This window comes from Ambystoma mexicanum, chromosome 10 (genome assembly GCF_040938575.1).
Source record: "Ambystoma mexicanum isolate Mex_15411 chromosome 10, UKY_AmexF1_1, whole genome shotgun sequence".
In the NCBI taxonomy this organism is placed as follows: Eukaryota; Metazoa; Chordata; class Amphibia; order Caudata; family Ambystomatidae; genus Ambystoma; species Ambystoma mexicanum.
The window spans coordinates 1,166,689,729-1,166,711,184 of NC_090932.1; the positions used below are offsets into that span (position 1 = coordinate 1,166,689,729).

At 46.7% G+C, this 21,456-nt stretch overlaps 1 protein-coding gene across 1 annotated transcript in view; it reads left to right on the plus strand.

Annotated features, from left to right (window-relative positions):
* GPAT2 (glycerol-3-phosphate acyltransferase 2, mitochondrial) overlaps nucleotides 1–21,456 on the plus strand; it is a 2,680,481-nt gene that overhangs the window by 2,410,989 nt on the left and 248,036 nt on the right. The window contains exon 18 of the mRNA XM_069619102.1: nucleotides 19,766–19,897. Within this exon, the coding sequence (XP_069475203.1) occupies nucleotides 19,766–19,897 (132 nt within the window). The remainder of the gene's footprint in view (nucleotides 1–19,765; nucleotides 19,898–21,456) is intronic.

Here is a 21,456-nt window from a genome sequence, read left to right on the forward strand (position 1 = left end):
GGCCACACATGGTCTATGCCTGAATGATGATAAAACTGAACTCATCATCCTGGGCAACCCTTCTAACCTAAAAAAAACTAGGATCCAACTATTCCTCATTTATAATTGATGGCAACATCATTAAAGTAGAGCATGAGGTAAAAACACTTGGCTTTTACCTCGACTCAGACCTCTCATTCCCAAAACAGGTCAACTCTATAGCGTCTTCCACGGCTTCTACGTGCAAACTTATACGCACCGGCAAGCCATTCCTCTCTGATAGTAGTTGCATTACCCTGGCCAGAGCCCTCATCCAGTCGCGCCTGGACTACTGTAATGCCCTCTACCTTAGATCGACTAAAGCAACCATCAAAAGAATCCAAACTTCACAAAATAATGCCCTTATAGCGTCTTTAGGCATTTCCAGAAGAGACCATATCTCAGAGAGCTGCCGACAGAACAACTGGCTCCCAACCAACGACAAAGTCCTCCTAAAAACCTTGTCGCTTACCCACAAATCTCTCAACAATGCTGCCCCTATTTACTTGGTGGAGAGATTCCATAAACAGACCTCCCTGAGACCATCGAGATTAGCCAACAGAAATCGCCTCTCCATACCCAGCTTCAAACGATCCACAATCAGAGGCAACAGCTTCCCTGTGAAAGCTGCCAAATTATGGAATTCCCTGCCTCCCAGTTTGAGAACAGACAATCATACCAAAACTTCAGATCCAACATCATCTTATGGCTGAAATCAAATGACCAGTAATTATAACCCTGCTTAGGAAACAACTAGGACTGACCGGCTACCTCTAAGGTATCCACTACATCTCCTCTCTCTGCTTGTATCCCTGTACTTGTCCCCGCTCACCTGATCTTATTCTGTGTATAATGCTTTCTGGAAATTGCCTGCTTTATCTGTATATACTCCTCCTGTATGCTACGCCTGTAAATAAGCACCCTCTGTATATACACTCCTGTAATAATTGCCTTATACGTAAATTGCATACATTTTTTATGTAACTAAGCTTCGCATATACTTGTAACTGCTGCGCCCTGTTACCCCTGGGTATGATGTGCAATATAAATAATAAAACAAACAAACAAATAACAATTATACAAATACAAGCAAAGGCATAACGCAAAGTTCCCCCAATATCTGGAATCCAAGAAAACAGCCAGTCCCACCAAGTCCCATTGTGGTTTTGTGTTACCTTTTCCATCAAGTCCTTTAAACTTTGGATGTGGTTTTCCACAGACTGGGAATGGTCACTCAAGTTAAAACAACACATTCCTTCAAATGCTGAACACCCCAAATTATGTTTCAATAACAGATAATCAATAGCAGCTCTGTTCTGCAAGTCTGCTTTTCGAGGGGATTGGGTCCTCCGACGTATTCCATATCTATGACAGATAATGTCCACAGCTGTGCTGCTTCGGAAAATTTTCAGCGTCTGCCTCCTGCGTCGATGCGCCATCCCCGAGGACCTCCTCCGACGGCCGATGTCACCCGATGTGATAAGTAGGACGTACGACACCCGTAGCCTCAGTTCCGTTTTTTCCGCGAACGTGTTCGCTTTGTGAATCTCGGTACGCCTCGACTCTTTGGAGTTTGTTGTATTCTTCTCGGTTCTTTGAACCTGTTCGGTTTTTTGTGAAAACCTGTTCGTGACGATGTCTACCTCGTCTTCAACCCCGCGTCCGGGCTTCAAGAAATGCGGGGACTGTGGGTCCAAGATGTCGGTAACGGACTCGCACGACGCCTGCCTCTGGTGCCTCGGGGAGGCCCACGACACGGACGACTGTGTCGACTGCCAGTCGCTCATGGCCAAGACCTTGCGGGAGCGCAAGAAGAAGTTGTCAGTAGGTAGGGTGTCTAAGCCCAGGAAGTCGAGGTCTGCGGGGCTTTCGACGCATAATTCGAGAGGCGACTATCCGCGTCATCGTCAGAGGTCCAGTGGGTCTCCTTGCAGGAGTCGGTCTCGCCACTCCTCTGCCTCTTCGAGGCATTCCCGGAAGCGCCGGGATCGGTCGCCTTCCCCGTCCTCTTCCGAGGACTCCGCCCATCGGCGGGTCGCTTATCCCACCATGCAAGCGACACCGGAGAAATGGGCTTCCTTCGGGAAGAAGATGTTGGCGATTCTTGAATCGTAGGGCACCGGTCCGTCCGCGCCTCCGAGTGGGGTCGGTCTTGATCGGTCGAGAGACACCGCTCGCACGCCTTCGGGTTCGGGTGGTCGGCATGGTTCGCGGGAGAGCTCCCGCTCGGACAAGGGTAACCGTTCTCGCCATGCCCGTTCCAGGTCCCGGTCCTCGACGTGCTCGAGACCACGTGATCCTGTGCCGTCTTCGAGGAAGACATCGACGCCTGTGGTGCTGAGGTTGTCGACGACCTCTCTCGAGGCTCTGCTTTCGAGGGGGTCGTCGACGCTGTCGGCGCCTAGGTCTTCGAAGGACATGCTCGGAGCCCTGGCTTCGAGGCCTGTGTCGACGCCGCCGGTGCTGGCGGCGCTGCGGCTGACGTCGACGCTGATTCTCTCGACATCGACGCTGATTCTCTCGACGCCGGTGCCGACTCTTTCGGCGCCCTCAACGCCTTTCGAGGCGGTGGTGTCGGAGGGGCCCCGTGGCACAGTGGTAGCCCCTAGAAAGACTCTGGCTAAGGTCAGACATAGCTTTGGTCCCCAGGTGTCTTCCTTTCACCGCCTGGAGTACATTTCAGAGGGTGATGAGGGCTCTGATGAGGGCTTGGTTCTGGTTACGGTGCCTGATGAGCTTCTCTCGCGCCATAGCCAATTTGATGACCTGAGGCAGTCACTGCATAATGCCAGTGGACTGGACACCTCTCTGCAGGTGGAGTTTTTGTAGGCCGGAGCCTGGCACTCATGCTGATTCTTCATACCGGCGCCTTATGTCTCGGGTCACCGAGTACTTGGGATGGTCGGCTCCCCCAGGGGAGTTTGTTCAGGATTATTTCACGGACATCCTTGATGTTTTCCCCCCACTGACCCGGTACTGCCGTTTCATATGGCTCTGCAGAGAAGGGTGGTGGCGGCTTGGACTGCTCCGGAGAGTCTCCCGGCAGTGGGCAAGCCTTTGTCGCGAAAATACCTTCCAGCCAGTAGCGACTCCGGAGAGTTTGGTGGTGCAGGCGGCTACGGCCCCGGCAAAGCAGGTGTCGTATCCTACCATCCCTCCGGATAGGGACGACAAACGTTTTGATGGCTGGGCGAAGAAAGTGTTTTCTTCAGGGGGTATGGCGCCTCAGGTGGCCAACTCCGTATGTGCCTTGTCTCGTTTCAAACACACTCTGTGGAACTGTGTTGCATTAGCGGCTGAACATATTCCCGAAGGGGACGAACGGGATGGTTTCCTTGCTATGGTTCAGGATGGCAAGGATGCCATGTGTGAGGCCATTCAGTCGGGTTTGGACATGGCAGATTGTGTCAGCCGGTCCATGGCGGCGAGCACCGTAATACGCATGTTTGCGTGGTTGCGGAAGTCGGGGTTCGCTCCTGATGTGCAGTCCTGGCTCCTCAACATGCCCTTTGACGGTGAACATCTTTTTGGCAGCAAGGCTGACGAGAGCCTTGAGAGGTTGCAGACCTCCAAAGCTGCAGTGAAGTTGTTGGGCGCTGCAGTTCGACAACCTCCACCTTTTTGTTCTAGGGGACAACAATGGAGGAGTGGTTCCTTTCGCTATTACTCGTCCTTCAGTAAAGCGAGAGGAGCTGTCAGTGAAAGGGGCCACCGTAAGAGTGCCAGAGGTGGAAAACAGGGTACTCGAGGTGCCAAGGCCGCTCAGGCAGTTGCCTCTTTGCCCTCAGGCAACGCCGCAGCTGCTTCAGCTCAGTCATGAGGCCATGTCCCATGGTTCGCCTGTTGGTGAAGGCTGGCGCAGCATCTGGTAGAATGGCGTGCCATTACTTCAGATGTGTGGGTTCTGGAGATCATAGCCCACGGCTACTGTCTTCCTTTCCGGCAGAGATCTCACGACAATCCACCAGGGAATCTCTCTTTGAAGAGTCCGGATCCGCTGCTTGTGCAGGAGGTTCAAGCCCTGCTGAAGAAAGGCGCCATAGAACTGGTGCCTGTAGCGGAGAGGAACAAGGGATGGTATTCCACTTATTTTTTGATTTCGAAGAAAGACAGGGGATTGAGACCCATCATGGACTTGCGCGGTTTGAACAAACTCCTCAGGAAGGACAAGTTCAAGATGGTTACACTCTCTCTCAAGTCCTCCAGGCCCTTCAACTTCAGGACTGGTTGGTGTCTCTCGACCTCAAGGACGCTTACTTCCATGTGCCGATCCATCCCAAGCACAAGTTGTACCTGAGGTTCGCGGTTGGCGACTCGCACTTTCAGTTTTGGGTCCTGCCGTTCGGATTGACCTCCGCCCCGAGGGTTTTCACCAAGCTCATGATGGTGGTGGCAGCGCATCTCTGGAAAGGGGGGATTCACGTCTACCCCTACCTGGACGATTGGTTGATCAGGGGGAGCTCTCCCGGGCAAGTCCTGGATCATCTGTCTGTCACCTGCCACACCCTTCACAGGCTGGGCTTCTCCCTCAATTTAAAGAAGTCCCATTTGACGCCAACACAGCGGCTCCAGTACATCGGAGCAGTGCTCGACACATCCCTGAGGCTGTTTTTTCCTCTCCAGGTGAGGGCTCTTCACATTCAGCAGATGGTGCACAAGTTTCAACTTGCCCAGATGCTCCCGGCGTTCGAGTTCTTGAGGTTGCTCGGCCTCATGGCATCCTGCATTCTTCTAGTGCCAGAGGCTCATCTGCGGATGAGATCTTTGCAGTGGGCACTCAAGATGCAGTGGTCGCAATCTTCCGGCAGGATGTCGGACCCTGTTCAGGTGCCGCTCTCTGTTGCCCAGGACCTTCTGTGGTGGGCCGTCGAAGACAATCTGATGAAGGGGGCCCCGTTTTGGCTTCCCTGGTCGGAGGTGACGATCGTGACGGACGCATCCACCACGGGATGGGGAGCTCATGCCAACGAGTTGACAGTCAGCGATCTTTGGTCTCCGTCGGAGTCCAGACTCCATATCAATCTGTTGGAGCTGAGGGCCGTCAGGCTAGCCCTGAAGGCTTTTCTGCGGACTGTGCGAGGAATGAGTGTCCTGATCCTAACGGACAACACGGTGGCAATGCACTACCTCAACAAAAAGGGGGAGGGGGCAGGGTCACTTCCTCTGTGCAGGGAGGCGATGCAGCTCGAGTTCTGGGCCATCCAGCAGGAAGTTTCGATCTCGGCTGTTTATCTGGCCGGGGACGACAACGAGACGGCGGACGCTCTGAGCAGTCAGAGCTCGATCTCTCACGAGTGAGAGCTGGCTCAGGAGATTCTACTGGAGATCTTCGCCCTTTGGGGGACCCCTCAAGTGGATCTCTTTGCTCCAGTGTCAACCGGAAGTGCGAAAGGTTTTGCTCGCAGCATTTTCCTCCAAAAGGAGCCTTAGGAGACGTGTTTGTGGTGGAGTGATCGTTCCCACTGCTGTACGCGTTTCCTCCAGTCCTCGTCATCCCGCAAGTACTGCGGAGGTTACGGAGATTCGGTTCCCGGATGATTCTCATTGCTCCGGCGTGGGCTCGGAGGACGTGGTACCCGGACCTTCTCGACTTGTCCTTCTGCCCTCCGCGTCGTCTTCCCTAACAAGACGATCTGCTCTCATGGGAGGGGGGTCAGGTTCTCCATCCAGAGGTCAGATCCCTCAACCTTCACGCTTGGCTTCTGAAAGGTTGAGGTATAAGGATTGGGACCTCCCTGAAGACATGTTGGAGGTGTTGCTCTCTGCCAGGCGGCCGGCAACAAAGTCTCTGTACCGTTGCCGTAAGTTCTGCGACTGGTGCAGAGTTAAGAATGTGGATCCTTTTGAGTGTGACATTCCCATGGTTCTGTCTTTTTTGCTTTCCTTGGCCCACAGGGGCTTGCAAGTGGGTACCATTAAAGGTTACCTGTCGGCGCTGTCCATATTTAAGCGCTCGTCTGAAGAATGTTCCTATTTTAAGATTCCTTTAATTTCTCAGTTTTTAAAAGGGCTCACTAATGTGTTCCCTCCGTCACCTTTTCTGGTGCCCGTTTGGGATTTGAACCTTGTTCTTAAGTTTCTTATGGGTGCTCCGTTTGAGCCTTTGCATTCTTGCCCTTTGAGACTGTTAACTCTTAAAACTGTGTTTTGGTTGCGGTTACTTCCGCTCGCAGAGTGAGTGAGTTACAGGCACTTTCAGTTAAGCCACCCTTCACTGTGTTTCATAAGGACAGGGTTGTCCTTCGAGTTCGTCCTTCCTTTCTTCCGAAGGTGGTTTCGGAATTTCATTTGAGCCAGAAGGTGGTTCTTCCGGCGTTCTATCCTCCTCCACATCCTAGTAAGGAAGAGGAGAGGCTCCATAGGCTTGATCCTAGGAGAGGGTTGAGCTTTTATATTTCGCGCATGTCCCGGGTCAGAGTGGACAATCAACTTTTCATTGGTTATGCTGGAAAGCGTTTGGGACAAGCTGTGACGAAACAGACTTTGTCTCGGATTATTTTAGCTATCTCTGAGTGTTACCGCTTGGCGGGTAAGGACCCTCCGGCTGGCTTGCGGGCCCATTCTACCAGGGGAGTGGCTGAGTCTACTGCCCTACAGAGGGGTGTTCCTATTCGTCACACCTGTGATGCAGCCACCTGGGCTTCGGTACATACTTTTGTATGTCACTACTCCCTCGATTCCATCCGAGGGCAGGATCTGGCTTTTGGCAAGGCAGTCCTTTATTCCGCAATTTGATTAGGCATGCTAAATTTGTGTTCTAAATTCTTTTCCCACCTCCTTGCTTGGTACTGCTTTGGGAGTCTGTCATAGATATGGAATACGTCGGAGGACCCAAGCCCCTCGAAGAACAAGTTACTTTCTTACCTGGTAACGTTCTTTCGATGGGATGGTCCGACGACGTATTCCATATCGCTCCCGCCCTGCCTTCCCCGCTGCAGAATTTCTTTTGCGATTGCAGCTTACGTTCCGCAAGGCTTTGTGTCTGACTGGCAGTTGACTAATGTCACACGTTCTGGGGGAAAAAACTACAACTGAGGCTACGGGCGTCGTGCATCCTACTTATCACATCGGATGACGTCTGACGTCAGAGGAGGTCCTCGACGACGGCGCATCAACGTCATCGACGCAGGACGCAGACGCCGAAAAAAGTTTCCGAAGCAGCACAGCTGTGGTGATTGCATGTCATAGATATGGAATACGTCGTCGGACCATCCCATCGAAAGAACGTTACCAGGTAAGAGAGTAACTTGTTCTTCTCATAGTTTGGCTGTCTAGATGCAGTTACTCTAAGGCTGGAGTGGCATGATTCAACCCTTTCACTACTAAACATGCTAAAGTAATCAAAGATGTATAGCCCCCAGCAGCTAATCCCCAAACTCCCACCAATGAATTGGCAAGAGCCAACACTTCTGATTCTGATAACAGATGAACATGTGAGTCACAGTCTGGGGATAACCCTATGGAATCAAAATGTGATCTTCTCATTTGATGTAATGCTGGCTGCAAAGGAAACATCATTAAACCAAGTCATGTTAAAGCACATGGCCCTCCGGAAATATTAGCTGGAATGTAAGTGCAAGTATTGTTCCTACATGTAAAAAGCTATCCTGTCGAAGGTTTTACATGGTTCAAATGACTAGCAGCTACAACTGTATGATTACAGGCCATAGTGTTGTTTACATTGATCCATGTGCTTGAAACGCGTGAACACAACTGCTTCTCAAATACAGTTTGGTTTTTCACTTGGGTAATGTTTAGTTGTTGACATTTGCCAACCTCCTTCGGTTTATAGGCCATCTTTTTGCAGATATCACTGTGGGTGATATTGAAAGTCGCTATCTGAGAAATGTTTTGCCACTTTTAGTTTGTTTCTTGGCGGCATTTGCAAAGTTTGTAGACTGGAAACAATTGCTGCACTGCAGAATCCTCAACTAAAGAATCATTGTGTATAACTCCAAAAATCTGTCTCAAAATTAAAGCAGACGTTGGCACTGCTTCTAGACATGTGGTCAGCAAGCCTCCTGCATTGTGTGCGTCTGTCAAACAGAAATGTGAAAGGTTTAGAACTTTCCACATTTTCTCCGTTTGGGCTTTCATCTGTGAATATTTTTGCTGTGCTAAAGACCTTTCTCTGCACATATCTCGCATATTTCCACTGCTTTGCGAGTCCGGTTCTTTGTGGCTGGTGTGTCAGCTTCGGCATTGGACGACCTTTGGACATCATTTCTCATCAGACTCTCATTGGCGGCTGCACAGATAGGACACCTCGTGTTTGCTGCAGTGTGCCATCAGACTCTCCTGAACGAAGTCCATTTAGTATCACAATTACACCAGCCAGGAACAAGCTCTACAAGGTAAAATCAGAAAAAGACATATCTGTGTTGAAAATCGCTCTCTTAAATTGCATTTGTCTGCTGACACATAGGGCCTCATTACACGGATGGCGGTGAACCATGGCGCTACTAGCGCCATGGTTCATGCCGGTAAAATACCGGCACCGCCTTGGTGGAAAGGGGAATTACCGCCCTATTCCAAGGTTTACGGGGCGGTAATTCCCCCTTCCACCATTACCCTTCCCCATTCCCATTTTTGCCCTATAGGGCTCTATGGGAATGGGGAAGGCGCTAATTACGGTACCGCAAATTGCGGTACCGTAATTAGCTCCCTGGTCCCTTTGCGGGTTGGTTTTTAACGCCTGCAAAAAGCAGGCGTTAAATTCCCCAACCCGCAAAGGGACCTCGTAGTAAGGCGGTAAGGATTTACCGGTACCGGTAAACCCTTACCGTCATCCGTGTAATGAGGCCCATAGTCCCATTTTGTATTACCAGGCTCCATTACTAAAACTACTTGGCCCTTGCCTGACGCTATGACATCTGCAGGTACGGGTGGGCCACTTGGTTTTTCTACCCACACCTTCGCACTCAGTACCATGCTGTCTGATGAGCCAAAACCATGATCACCAGAGCAGTTAACATTGTAGAGGGCTCCCCCTTTCTTATCATGGACAATTTAACAGGTATGACAAGCAGTTGGGCTATCCTGTCTGCCTTATCAATGGGTAACACTTGGTCTCCGCTGTTCGTTATTTTTGACTGTAATTTCTCCTTTGTAATCAGCATTGCTCCTCACAATACTTAGATGCCCTTTAATGCTAATCCAGATTTAGGGGCAATCAATCCCATGTGTTCTGGTGGAATCTGTACTCCAATCCCAGTTCCAATTACTATTATACCTCTTGGTTCTAACCGGATTTCCTGATAAGAATGCAAGTCTACCACCACAGATTCTGGGGTTGCGCGGTATGGAGCTAAAGCACCTGCGGTTATCTCGCGGTACAATTGTGTCTCTTCAGCTGAATTAGGTTGCATCTGCAATGCAGGCATTATCATTCGCATTAAGGGTCTTTCATTTTCAGTCAATGGTCTATTATTCAAATTGTGCACAGCAGCAAACACGCGACCCCTCAAGCCTACCAGGCTGGCATTGCCTGATTTGGGCAATTGTTCTTTCAACAAACCATTAATTTGTTCAATCAAACTCGCTGTGATATGGGGTGATATGGTACATGATAGAGCCATTCAATGTTCTTTTCCTGACAGTATTCCTGAATCAACTTGCCTTTAAAGTGTGAGCCATTGTCACTGGATTTGCAAGGGTACACTGCAATACAACATAATCCGATCTAATAATTTAATGGTGGTCAGTTGTGTGGCTTTCTTACATGGCAGCACCATCAAATATCCAGAATATGTTTCCACAATTATACATGCATACTGACAACCTTTACAGATTGGCATAGGCCGATATAATTGATCTGCCAGATTTAGCCCAACAACTTGCTTCCTCGTAAAGTGCCCTGGGCAATATGAGGGATTGGTCTCTGCTGCTGATGTTGACACACAGTACATTGCAAATTGATTGTTTTCACTACCTCTAAAGGAATGCTTATCCCCAGAGATTGTGCCCACCTGCAAGTAGCTTTCTCTCCCATGTGTCCACACTTTTGGTGAGCCCACTTGGCCAAACCCTCTAATCGCCCTCCTGAGCCTCTGTGTACACAGAGGAAATCTTGGTGTGTTCGTCTGCAACAGAATTGAATTAGCGTTGTAATGAGTTAGTAGTACAATGCGCATCCACATGATACACTGTTACTTCACTTTGCGATAGCATTTCCCAGATATCTTGCCACAGTTCTTTTTCCCACAATTCTTTGGAATACTTTTTCCACCCATTCTTCTGCCATGTCAGCAGCCATGTAGCTAGCCCATCAGCCACTGACCATGAATCTGTGTACAAGTGACATTGACTGTTAGGGGGAATTCTCTTTTAAGGCCAATTTCCCAAACCTAGTGAGTCCCCCAGCAGCTTTGCTGGATTTTTTGGGTTTTTGTTTTCTTCTGCTAAGAGTGCGACTCTTTTCCTCCCACTCTTAGGCATGATTTGAGATGTTCTTTGACTTTGTGTGTGTTTATGGGCTATGGGGTCCTTTACTGCATAGGGTATCATCTGTTTTTGTATTGTGTTACACAGCACCCTCAGTGCAGTAACACAGGGGTGTCATAGTGACCCCCAAACATAGACTCCATACCCTGGGACTGACTACTGTCTCCCAGGGCATGTAAAGTCTCCATTTGCTTTATTAGTCCTAATTTGTGAACAGAACCAGTACAAACCATCATATTGTGGAAGTACTGGAAGGGGTTAATTAGATTGCCCTTGGGTCTGTTTTCAAGGGGGCACTGTCCAGTCCCCCCTTGTCGAGTTTCTGGCTGGTGGCAGTGGTTATCACTCGAAATATTCCACCGGAATATTTCCTATGGTATTTTCCCATTCATTTTGAACGCACCACTTTTTGGTGCAAGGTTAAAGATACCGCCGGTTTATTTATTTAATATTAAATCACTGGTTGGGTCTTTTCGCCAGAACTCTGTTTTAAAATGGCGTTTGTGTTTGCCTCTGAAACTCTAAACCAAGTCGAGCCCTTTGTTCCACTATTTTGGCGGGCTTCTCCACAGAAGCCCTCCAAATGGTGCCACTCTGTCTGGGGTCCACAGGATGTGTGGGAGGGGGAATAGGCACCCTGGACTGCGTGGTCGTGGCAACTCAAGTTGCACTCTAGTCTGATTGCCCCATTGGTGAGCCGCCCAGCTCACCACTTAGCATGTTTGAGTGACAGCTAGGCTGTTGAATGGGGGTTTTTCTGCATAAAGGCAGGGCTTTGGGGACTGGAACTTCGGAGGTCGCCACAGGACCTAAAGAATCCAAAGAGGGGAGAAGCTGAGCCATCTGCAACGACGACACCACCGGTGGAGCCCTGCTGCAACGACCTCACCACTTTCCCGACGACAAGAGATCTTCTGCTGGACGAGTATTCTTCCTTTGAGCTGGTGGGACCAACCCATTCACCCTTTTCGCCTTCCAAAGACGTCTCTTGGTCGAATCGCCCGTGCCAAGCATCCCGGCGGCCGGATAGCCAAGCTTCACCACTTTGACCGCGAATAAAAGGAACGCACCTTTTAACCGGGAACTCCGTGGCTGGTTACTCCCTGTGCAGTACGACGACTCCACGTTTCCTCCTCGACGAGATCCTCTCTTCCCCTGGTCGGAACAACGAACTGCAACCACTGCCAGGAACAACTGCCACCGCAGGAGCTTCCTCTCTCTTTAAGGTACTGTGTCCTGCCTGGCCTCCCTTTCTACGGATTGCTAAAGGTGACCCTTAAATCCTTGGCTTTCCAACTGGGTTGGCTCCAGACCTTCTAACTTAACTTCTTGAACTACCACAACCTCTTTTGAACATTCTGCAAAGACTTTTAGTGCATTTTAAACCGTGTGATCCTGGGCACATTTCGCTTCGCTCCATTTAAAGTGGGCCTGGCCTATGAACTTTGACTCCACAGTGTATACTGCCTTGATTCCCTTGCTAAGAACTCCTATAAGTGTTGGTAACTGTTTTATTTCTATGCTCTGCCTTTTTCTCTCCCTTTAACCGAATTATTGGAGTGCCATCTGGGTTACGTGCGCACCTCTGTTTTACAAATAAGTGGTGGTTTAACTTAGACTTGTTTAATAATTCTTAAGGGAGGTGTGTATACTTTTGTTGATTGTGATTTGAACTTGTTTTGCCATATAGTGCTAGTGTATTTCTTAAAGTGTGTGTTAAATAAATAACTATATACTTTTGATACCAAAGCTCTGGTCAGTGTTTGTTTGCTCTACTGTGTTTTTAGCCCTATGGTGTATACTCTATATACTGCCCTACTCATCTTGAGAGAAGTCGGACTGCTCAACCACAGCTAACAGGTAACTCTGGGTGGTATAGACTGCTACCAATTGGGTTTACTGCTTACTCCTGTAGTCTTAATCTTTTTGCAATGTTCCCTAAGGGAACTGCACAGGATTCTGCCTAACATTGACCAGGTATTTCTTGTTTCAAAGCTTGATATACTGCGTAAGGTTCTGCAAACTGGCTGCTCTTTCCTTTACCTGACGTTGTTAGGATCTTTTTTGTCTTGGGATTATAAGACACAGCTTTCCAATAGCGCTCAGTTCCTACATAACCGGCTGAGCCGTCTGTAAACCAGACATTTTCTGTCTGTTCTATTGTCAGATACCCATTTCACTGGAAACTCCTGTACTTCTGTCACTTCCTGCGGTATATAGTCTACAGGTGGTACATTAGCCACTTGCTCATGTAGTTTGGCAACCCCCTCTTTTTCCTGATATTGGTCTGTCTTGGATATACCTTTTCCACTTCATTATAATGGCTTCTTGTGCATGTCCTATCCTGTGTGTTTTAGGAGAACTCAGAACCCACTACATACTCTGGATTTTGTGCCTGATCAATACATCATGACCCACGCATTTGCTTGGTATCAACAAGAGCCCAATAGCATGCTAACAATTGCTTCTGAAACGGAATGTATCCATCACAAGCCTCAGGTAGTTTATGACTCCAAAATCCCAAGGGAATTCGTTTTCGGTCTTGTTTTTGCCATAGGCTCCAGTTAGCATAATTGTCTTGTACAGAAACATTCAACTCTACTCTCCTGACTTCAAAGGCCCCAAATCCAACTCACGCTGCACAGTGTCTTTTGCCAAATCAAATGCTCCCTGTTTTTTCTCTCCCCACTCAAACTCGTACTTCTTTCGCGTCACTTTGTAGGGTGTAGCCAATATTTGCCTTAAATGTGGTATATGTTGTCTCCAAACACAAAATAGCCCTATGATGTGCTGAGCTTGGTTCTTTTTCATGGATGTGGTAAACTCAAGTATCTGTCAGGCTTTGGGCACCATCTCTCGATGCCCATTATGCCACTGAAATCCCCGAAATACCACAGGCTCAGTTGGCCCTTGAATTTTGTTAGGGTTAATCTCCCACCCTTCCTTCTTCAACCCGTCAATGATTACTTCTAACTGATTTCACAGACTTCGCTCATCTTTGCCCTGAATCAAAATGTTATCAATGTAATTTGAAGTCTGTACATCAGGTTTGCATGGTATTTTGTCTAAATGTTCTGCCACCAACTGGTCACAAATGGTTTGGGCTTTGCAAGTACCCCATAGGCAACCTCGTGAAGGCGTACTGACGCCCATTCCAAGAAAATGAAAACTGCTCCTGACACTCCTCAGCAATTGGCACAGAGAAGAAGGCATTAGCGAAGTCTAACACACCATACCAAGTTCCTTCAAACTTTTGTACGTTCTCAATCAAGGGGACAGCGTCTGGGACTGCAGGGACTAAGGGGGGGGGGGGTGAGTTTGTTCAATACTCTATTATCCACAGTCATACTCCAGCTCCCATCCCCTTTCTTTAGAGGCCAGATTGGATTATTCCAAACAGTAGTAACTGGACGTAATGCTCCTGCTTCTACATATCCCTTAATGGTGTCTGAAATGTCCTTATGTCCCACGGGAATGCGAAATTGCTTCATAGAGGCAAGATTTGTTGCCAAAGGCACATGCACCAGAGGGGTTTTCCTACAATAACTGGTGTCCAAGTCAATGCATTTACTCCAAATATGTTTTACCTCCTAGTCCCAAAGTCAACCCCTCCAAAATGTCAAAACCAATTATATGCTCAGGTACCGTGAAATCAACAGTTGATATTTCTGTTTTTCAAATTGCCCATCTTCGTTTCAGCTCCTGTCTGCACTGCAGGTGTCTCCTTTCCCCCCAGCCCAGTAATGGTAAAGTGTCGACCTTTAAATCTTGAGGGATTTCCATGAATCAATGAGGCCTGTGCCCTGGTATCTATCAAAGCTTGGGCCTCTTGTGTGTTTCCAGGTTTCCAAAATATCTTAACATTAACATGAGGTAATCTGTCAACTTTTATACGAGGAGATGCTGCCGGTGTTTAGCCATAATCCTTGTCAAATTTTGAATGAGTGTGTTCGGACTCAGACTCTTAACATTGCACTCACCACCTTTCTCAAATCAACATATGTTGGCTGGTACTGGGAAGGGATCCGCATAGACCCTTCTCCTGGCTCCCCATCAGGAGGCGCTGAAGGTGAAGTGTCCCTTTTTTGCATAGTCACCACGTGTTTCTTAACTTGTTTATAGCTCTCCTTCCCAGCAAGCCCTCTCTTTTTGTATAACTCAAACATTTCCCTGGCTTCAATACCATCAATCTCCTACCGTGGTACACCATCTTTCAACAATGCCAAAAACATGTCCTTTCTTGACACCCAGGAGTCTCTACTATCGTGTCTCCTGTCCTCAGTTCTTCTCTCACTGCGGCCCTCTATCTCTCTGTCTATCCTCACTTTTGTCTCATTCTCCCAGGTCTGACAGTTGCTGCATTGCATCAACCACCTCATCAGTTGGTTTTCCAGTCTTACCTACTAACAAAGTCATAATGACACTTTTATATGCTGGTGGGGCAGTTCTTATAACCATATTTCTGGTTGACACCGACAGTGGCACTACCCCCATATGTACCGGTTCATCTACATGAATTTCTTCCTTCATAGCATGTTCTCTGATTTTTATGAATTACCTCTTTCAAAGTGTACCACTTTTTCTTCTCAGTAGGCCAATCCATAGTAAAAGGATATTTGCGGTTACACCTGTGGGCCGGTAGGTGCAATAGAGACACCTACGAAACTTGTCCATTTGCATCTGGAGGAGGCCCTACCCTAAAAACATCTTGTATATTGGTGTCATTGGACAGAGGCAAGAAGTGTGGAGAATCTGTGGAGTCTACCAACAGACACCCGCACCCCCATCAAACATACACACCATCCAGGTGAGTAAGGGTTCCACTGACATCTGCATCAACCGAGTAATAATCTCACCAACCTCCTGTTGTGTGTAGCCAAATCTGCAACCCCTCCCCCCAGGTTATGGGGATGAGGGCCAGCCCTGTGCCTTGTTACAGTGTTAGCAGTGACTGTCTTTTTGTTAGGTTTCACTTTACTTCTGCTTTCACCTCTGGGCTACACTCAGTCAGTGGGATTCCTAATATCGCCATCCCATGTATCTGCATCCCAATCGACACCTGCCGTGGCAATTACAGCAGCAACCTTTCTCTTGTTTACATTGCCTCAACACATTTTATATTGATATTGAGCAACCCTGACAGCTGCCCTTTCAGCAAATGCCTGATATTTATCGTCTTTATCATGGCAGATTCTCAGTTGTAACTGCTGCATCACATAATAAAGAGATTGGGCCAACTAGACCAGAGACAACAAATAACTATTATTCATATCATAATAGCTTTCAAGAACTGTTTGACCTATTACTGTGATTTAAACAGAACATCACTTTTTTCTAATTTTTTGTAAATATGATGACTGTATGAATGAGCTGTGAATGATTGGTTTGTGAAGGGATGTATTACAGTTGGTTTGTGGAGCTGATCAATGAATACAAACATTGTAAATATATTTTTCATATGACATATGCATTTGTATAATAAACAGAAAGCTATTATGATATGAATAATAGTTATTTGTCGTCTCTGGTCTAGTTGGCCCAATCTCTTTATTATATTATAGAATCGCCTGGAGGGCCATAGAAGTTAATCAGGCTCCCCTTTCTTACTTCTACTGCTGCATCACAGAAATGTGCTTCTCAGTAGCTAATTCGTTCTCTAAACGCAAACTATCTGCCTCCAGTTCCACATTTCTCTGATGCATTTTTCTGTAAGCAAGCAAAATAATCCACCCCGTCTTCCTAACTCAGCGAATTCCTTTCCCTTCTCCACTGAAACCTGATGTAAACAAGACACTATCTCCGCGGGTCCTGCCTTCGCTAAACTCTGATCCCACTGTTCACTCAACTCAGCGGTGCATGCCCGTTCTTTCGCTAATTGATCATATGGGCTATTCAGCTTTGCAAAATTCCCTCGCAACGTTATCTAGTACCAGCTGGCACCTTCTTCAAAACAGTCCTTGAAGCAATGCAGAAGCAAGAAAACATTTTTGCCAGTGGAATAATACAAACCACGTTACGAGTTCACATCAAATGCAGCTTTAACTGATGCCTGAAAATAAATGCCCATTATGGCTCTGGGAGTACCCACAATGCACTGCACACAGGCGCTGTGTTTTAGTCACAAGCATTACAACACTACATAAGACCATTTGCATATGTCAACCAGTACATTCATAAATATTTTTTCAGTTAAAAAGACATTAAATAATAAGTGGTTAGATTACCTACTTCCTTATATCACATCCCGTTGGTTTTTCGTAATCGTAACCACATAATGTTTTCCGCTCTTTATTTCTGTGTTTTACTTTCCAGACTTGAAAAGAAAAGCAATAAAATAAAATGTAATAAACCAGCGCAATTCTAAAGGAGGTAAGATTCGAACAAGCTCCCATAGCTACTCCCTTATTGGAGGGGAATATCCTAACCACTTTACAATTTTTGCTAAATCTATGAAGCTCGTTGAAGCATTCTTAAGCTTTAACACAGGCAAGCACATCGTCATATATTACCATGCACTCTGCTTTGCCAAACTCTTGCACTTGGGCAGCACAGTTTCCATCTCACACCACACCATGGAGAGAGTCGAGAAGTGCAGTTAGTTTCCAGTTGGGCCTATCAGCGATGTGGGGAAAAAAAAATCACCAGAGGTCACTCGGTGTGACGGAGAGAGTCTGGTATTGGGGCAAAGGGTGCATTGTGTGTCAGACAATATTACAATTGTTGATGGCAAATGCTTATTGGGCCCTGCAACATATGTCCGTGATTTCCTTCCACCTGCAGCCGTTGCACTCAGCTAGGTATCAGTGGTGTGTCATCAAATGATACCCCTTTAGCAGTTAAGTTTAAATAGTGCAACCCAAGCGCTGCTTAAGATTAAGTAATTACAAGATTAGTAACCGTAGCACTTTATAAGAGAGAATATCAAGGCAGCTTATCTTTTACAGTTGAAGCCCGCCAAATTGTGGAACTCAATCTGAATCTTGCTTCTGAAAGAAAATAACTTAATAACATTTAGGAAATCTTTAAAAACATCTCTTCAATGGTTAGTAAAAATCATCCTCTCGCTTAATTATGATGTTCCTGCATATTGACAGTGCTGAGATACCTATAAGTAATGAATGCTCTGTATAAGAAATCTCAAACATGAACATAGTTGAAGCCCAACAATCTCCAGCTAGTTTTGGTTTTCCAGAAATGGGGAAAACCACAAGTGGACCGGCTTGCAGAAGTGCAATGCTGCAAATACCAAATAGCTACAACAAGAGGGATCTCAGGGAGAGGCATTTCATTCCCTGGCCCAGGATATTTGCCTATGCATTTCCTGTGAGTCCCCTGATCAAGATGGACCTGACCACCATGACTGAGAACCTGTTACGGTTGATTCTGATAGCCGTGGACCTCGTACATCTTGCAGAGTGCAAGTCTTGTTGGATCTCGTCACTAGCATCACTCAACATAAAGGCGTGCCTCCTGAATTCGCTGAGTTGGGCCATAGGAAGCTATTGACAGAATGCTGATCTGTACTTGAGCTTTCTCAACAATGAAAACTTAGCAGTTGAAGTCAAAACATTTCTGTCTATGCTGCTCAGACTAACCTCTGCAACATTTTTGATCAGTTGTCTTTGACTAAATCGGGGCTAACTTGTGCCAGGATCAACGTACACCCGAAGTCAGTTTCTCATTACACTAGAACTCCAAACCATTCTGTGCTCTATTCTTAGAGGATTGTAAAAGAAATTATGAAAGGTCTGCTGCTTACATTGTCAGTGTTGTTCAAGTTGCCCTACTACCCCCCACCCACTCTGCCTCCTGCTGTCTGGGAGCTGAAAACTGTATGGTGGTGTTCCTGGTGGCCATCCCATTAGCGAGGCAGCCTTTGTGGCCAATAACCATACAACTGCTCATCAAACATACATTCTGTCTATATGCCATTCAATAGTTTCTACCCAAAATTCCCCCAGGTGTCCATATCAATGAGTAAGCAGTTTTACCAGACTTCTTCAACAACGCATCCTTTTGAGTGAATAGGGCCCCTCCACTCATTGGTCATCAAGCAAGCCCTAAGATTTTACATTGACAAAACCAAGGGTTTCCATTAAACTTCACAACTCTTCAAATCTCTTTCTGCCACAATAAAGCCAATGCAGAGTCCAGGCACATTCCATAAGAGCAGGGGCTACAACTGCAGCAGCGATGATGGGAGTTTCGCTACAGGAGATCAGATGTGCAGCTACATGAAAGGTGCCCCACAGCTTCACCAGGCACTAGCGTCTGGACATGTAGCTGAGAGGGTTACATAAATCGAATAAGCAAGGCTATGATACCTTCTTAAAAAGGGTGAGTGTCTGTCCCACCTTCCTTCTCTTCTTTAAATTGTTGTTCTTCATACTGCTTAATCTATTCAAGCCATGTAAATCTATGAATGATCCAATGCTACAGACGCCTAGTGTACCTTGCCTGGAATGACAGTGCTTCAGCATTGGTATCTTTCATAGTTTCACCTACGACCAACCTGCATGCCCCACTCTCAGGCTCAGATATACATATGGACCGACACTCTGTTTTTCTACAATCTAAAGATGCATCCAGGGGTCGAACTTGGGGCTTCTCATCCCGTCGGATGAGTGGCTAATGGCAGAGGTGAGGATGGTGTCCGGTTAAAGGTGAGAATACAAAAGGTTTGAATGCAATAGGGCCGAGTACATTTGCTTGAAAACAAAAGGTTCAAATGTTTTTTTTTTTTAATTATATATTTTTTGGGGGGTTTTCGTTTTGGTAAAGTGGTTTTTACCACAAAAACGGGGGGTGGGGGGGGACCCCCCCCCCAAAAAAAAAGTGAACCTTTTGTTTTCGAGCAAATGTACTCGAACCTATTGTATTTCGAACCTTTTGATTCAAACTTTTAACCTATAACCGGTGAGGATGCATGCAGTGCTTAAGTTCTGTTCTTCTAATGCTTATGTATAACTGTAACTGAACATTGCCACCCTGAAGACGGGGCGGGGGGATTAAATGATAGATGCCAGTGTTGGAGAACTGAAGTTACAGGTAAGTAGCTGCTTCATTCTTCATCTTCGATGCATTTTGAGCATCTTTTACTTGCTTCTTTGTGCTTTCTTATTTAACTTGTTTTGGCTTATTTCACTCGACTTTGTTGGACTACACCTTTGTGCCTTCTGTTTTCATGTTATGTCTTTTGACTGCTCCCTACCTGCTTCCTTCACTTATTTCTGCATTGTTCTTTGGTGCCTCCCAAATTGCCACGATTTACCGCTTTGCTCTTCCCGGATCTCATTGACTGCAGGTGGCCAACCAGGCACCCACCTGCGACACAGGCAGGAGACGTTTCTCAGAGAAGCTGCTGTGGAAGGCGATGGACGATTTCAGTGACTCGGACAGTGATTACGATGAGGAGTCTGGGAAACGTCGCTTCAAGGTAAGGTCTAGCCTGGGGATGTGTATCCTGGTGCCCCCAAAGTTCCTCACATTTCATCCTCATTGTCACATTCTGAACGGATTGCCCCTATCTATAACCTCTGCAACTGCAACAGTAATACATGTGTTGCTCTTTCTGTGTTGCTATATGCGAGTATTTAATATGTGTCAAACCTAACTAAAACCAATATATGCTCCTACTGTGAAAACCTCAGTCTTCTCCCACGATAGTTCATGCTAATAGGTTTTTCTCAACCTGTACCTTTTTGCCCTGCTGGGCAGCTGTACGTACATCCCAACATTCCCCTGCTTTAGTTAATACTCCATTAACTAACCCTTCTGAATCATCTGTAAAGCAGGCATGCTATCAAACAGTAAGACGGGCACAAGTGGTCACAATTCAAGGGTGTTTATTGAACAACAATTGGGTTTGAAAACACCTATTTAACCCTTTAACTGCCATGGGTTTTTTCCCCCCAGTGCCAAGGCCTTTTTTGGTGATTTCGGTATGTGGCCATTAAAGTCCTTGTAACTTTTTTGTTACATGATATATCTTGGCCAAATTTGGCTCCTTTTTTTCCCACATGTAGGCGGTCGTAGGAATCCTAGGTTGCTCTAGGGGGTGAAAGAAAATAAGCAAAAAGGGCGAACATTTTGGTTTTTTTCTAAAAATGCCAATAAAATGATGTACAAAGAAGCCTGTGGCTTTTTCCTTGTAAGAGCTAGGAACAAATGTTTTGCAGTGCTGAATTCCCCAACTTCCTGGCTTTCAAGAACAGGTTGAGTGGAAACGAAAACAAAATATTTTTATGTGGTTATCAACTGTTTTGTGAGAGGTAGGCGATTTTGGCCATTTTTGCCAATTGGACATGCATGGACGGAATGGAAGAAAAGGGTAGAAAGCCGAATTGGAGAACAGAAAGGCATATATTTCTGAAAAGTAGACAAAATTCCAAGTTTAGGAAGGGATGATTTGCGTAGGTCAGGCAACAACTAGGCAGGGGAAAATGCCATAGAGTGGGGGAAAAGCGGGAAAATGACCGAAAAAAAGGTATGTGTTGGACATGGTTAGCTTGGTACGGCAATGTATTCTATGAATTTTGAGAAAAGCAATGCTCCGCTACATTCCCCCGCAGTTAGGAAAGCACATATTGTTTGAAGTGTTTTTCAAAACAAGCATTACCCCAAGCCAAACACTGAGCCATGGTAGACATGTTATGCTCACGGCCTGAACAGACGCACTTAGCATGTGTAAATCGGGAAAACCAATGTGGTGAGGAACGGCAAGCATCCATTTTTTGAAAGAGCACAGGCAGACCTTTTCAAGGGTAGGTGACTTGTGCAGGTTACAAAAGTGTGTGGTGCCTAAAGCAGCGACTAAATGTAGGTCACATTTGGGAAATGAAAGGGTTGTGTGACAAAGGGCACCAGCAAATGGGTCAAAACGTTATGAAAACCACAAAAACACAACAAATGTTATACCTTCCTGCGTTCCCACAGGTGTCCCGATGAAAACGGTACCTCACATGTGTGGGTGCACCTACCTGGGCGCCAAGGGGA